Below are 2,986 nucleotides of genomic sequence, written 5' to 3'. Positions count from 1 at the left end.
GCATTTTTGAGAGAGAGAGAGAGAGAGAGAGAGAGAGAGAGAGAGAGAGAGAGAGAGAGAGAGAGAGAGAGAGAGAGAGAGAGAGAGAGAGAGAGAGAGAGAGAAGAGTGTGTGCGTGTGCGTGTGCGTGTGCGTGTGTGTGTGTGTGTGTGTGTGTGTGTGTGTGTGTGTGTGTGTGTGTGTGTGTGTGTGTGTGTGTGTGTGTGTGTGTGTGTGTGTTTTGTCAATAACTGATTTTCTTTATCATTTTCACAATAACAATATAGTGACTGCAAGAGCTATGATTTTAATAGTGATTATGATGAGGATAATAATAATACCAAATGTGAAGGGGTAATCCACAAAAAATAGGAATGTATTCTGGTGCATCTACATGATTTTCCTACAGCTGTGTGTCAACCATCCTTTTGAGGTTAAGACAGGCCTCCAGTCTTGACCCCAGCAATAACCATTCTAGATATAGTAACATGGAGTAAGACAAGTTTGGAACAGGCCCTACAAAGCAGAATGAAATTACCAATGCACTACCATGAAAATCCTTAGTTCCATCTTGCCTTACTTTATAAACCTCTAACCCCTTGGATTACAACAAAAGGCTGTGACAGAAGCTATGGCAGCTACTTAGGCCAGAGCAGTTGTGGATATAGCCAATTCATTCATTTCCCATGTAGTCTAATGTATAAACAAAAAAATAAAATCTCTTTCAATATCTTTATGTTTATTATTTGTCTCAACTCTTCCCAATCATTTCCTCAGCCATACTTAAAACCTTGATTACAGCTGGGAGCTGTAAAATGAACATCAAAATATCATATAAAACATAAATCATTATTAAGACGATATGACTGAATTTGATGCAACTTAAAATTCATTTCTATCTTGGAATTTAACCCTTCAGAGACGGGTACAGCTATAGTTGTCATGACGTATTGGCCTACATATACATGTCATGACTTCCAACCGGTTGGCTGGCTGTACACAGTTTAGGCCTAGCCACAAAGTACGGACTGTTGCACAATATTACAATACAAAAACTTCAGGCCCCATCACCATAGGGTTAATACAATTAATTTGTGAAATGAAAAAGGTTAAGAGGTCTAACACAGGAAATAAGACTTTTTCGGACTATACTGCTGTCCAATTCCACTTGAAATGCGGACCTGCTGTCACTATAGAAAATGACTGATACAACTCTGTATATTCTGACAGGGCTGAGCATGGACTGGTTCCTTATTTAATGAGAAGCTGCCAAAGTTTTACATAAACTATCTTGGCTTAATATACATGAAGGAGATTAGATGGACTTTGGCAGTTCACCGATATGCACAGAAGCCAATGTCAGCCATCGGCAGGCACAGTGGCTGGCACTCAGGTGGCATCTACAGCCTAACCTCTATTAGTAGACGAGCAGTAAGGAGAACTATTAGACAGGTAAAATTAAAACACCCTTAGATTTTAACACAATATTATATCGGCTTTCTCTATGAGGATGTAATATTGTGCTACCCATTTACAAGTTAAATTATTTTAAAATATTCAAATAAAGTGATGTCACAGTATCTGTGCTGCTTATCCAGGCAATGTCACACATCGTTCTATATGATTATTCTGGTATAACAGAATTCGAATAATTCTTCATTTCACGATAAACCACCAAGGAGATCTACAAATTTACTATATCTTGCTAGAATGTAGAAAAAAAATTGTAGACCAATAACAGGAACATGGCATATATACTTCACAAAGTCCTATTTTGTAAAATGTACAATTTTCTCTTGATTGGTGTAATCACATTTTAGGGAATAATAAAAATAATCATCATCAGACTTTGAAATCACTGGCATCCGTTTCGATCAATATTCCTCAAGCTTACATAAGTCATACGTGAATACTATGACATCTAAACTTGTAAAATGCATCAAGACTTGAAAAATGGTCGAAAATAACCATGAAATCACAGTACTACAAAATACACAAAGAAACTACAAAAATACCGGTACAAGATAGCGAATTACTGATTGAGGTTCTTATATGATTTTCTAAATTACTGATTGAATAAACGAACTGACATTACAAAAATTACAGTTTCTTATAGGGAATGTTGAGTTATAGCACTTTCAGCCAATAAGAAAGAATATTTCGCTGAAGTTCCATCTTATTAGCATGTCACCATAGCTCTTCTGGAATACCGCATTGTACCTCAATACCACATAAACTCTCTCTAAATTAAAAACAAACTACTAAATAAACTCTCTTACTATACACCTCACCTTAAGGCAAATAAAAAACTACAACCCTTTATCCCAAAACAAAATCAATTACCTCCATGCTTGCGAGAGAAGATTAAAAATGAGATCGAGAGCAGAGGAACACCCTTCCTCTTCTACTGCTACACACACACTGACGTTTTCTCCTTTCCGCGCAGCCTCTCAGAGCCGGTCAGCAGATTTTTATGATATTTTTTTCAGTTTTTTTGGTATATGTGTATGTATCCAACGTAGCAAGCCTTCGATTTCTCTTTAAGTGTGGACGTGCGAACTGCGTTGTGTTTTTTGTGTGGTGTTTTGTAACCGAATTTATTCCCTTTTCCCCATTTTAAGCTGTATTGCCCGATGTGAGTGTGGGAGAGTCAATCAGACAGGTAGACAAACAGACACGTATTTCTGTTTGTGTGTGTACGTGTGGGGAGGATGGGAGGGAGAGGGAGAGAGAGAGAGAGAGAGAGAGAGAGAGAGAGAGAGAGGGAGAGGGAGAGGGAGAGGGAGAGGGAGAGGGAGAGGGAGAGGGAGAGGGAGGGAGAGGGAGAGGGAGAGAGAGAGAGAGAGGGAGGGAGGGAGAGAGAGAGAGAGAGAGAGAGAGAGAGAGAGAGAGAGACAGACAGACAGACAGACAGACAGACAGACAGACAGACAGACAGAGAAGGGAGAGTGAAAGTAAGGTGCGGATGGGAATATCAAAAAGTAATACCAGTAATGTTTATTTTTTC

The 2,986-nt window shown here is 38.8% G+C and overlaps 1 protein-coding gene across 1 annotated transcript in view; it reads right to left on the bottom strand.

The window, feature by feature from the left end:
* Positions 1–2,461, bottom strand: part of Sc2 (trans-2,3-enoyl-CoA reductase Sc2) — a 14,948-nt gene extending 12,487 nt beyond the window's left edge. The window contains exon 1 of the mRNA XM_070128961.1: positions 2,323–2,461. Coding sequence (XP_069985062.1) covers positions 2,323–2,328 — 6 coding nt within the window. The 5' untranslated portion in view covers positions 2,329–2,461. The remainder of the gene's footprint in view (positions 1–2,322) is intronic.
* Positions 2,462–2,986: the final 525 nt, after the last annotated feature.

The sequence above is a fragment of the Penaeus vannamei genome, chromosome 13 (assembly GCF_042767895.1).
Source record: "Penaeus vannamei isolate JL-2024 chromosome 13, ASM4276789v1, whole genome shotgun sequence".
Taxonomy (NCBI): Eukaryota; Metazoa; Arthropoda; class Malacostraca; order Decapoda; family Penaeidae; genus Penaeus; species Penaeus vannamei.
The sequence above is the reverse complement of the archived record's forward strand: the minus strand, read 5'-3'. Positions and strand labels throughout refer to the sequence as shown.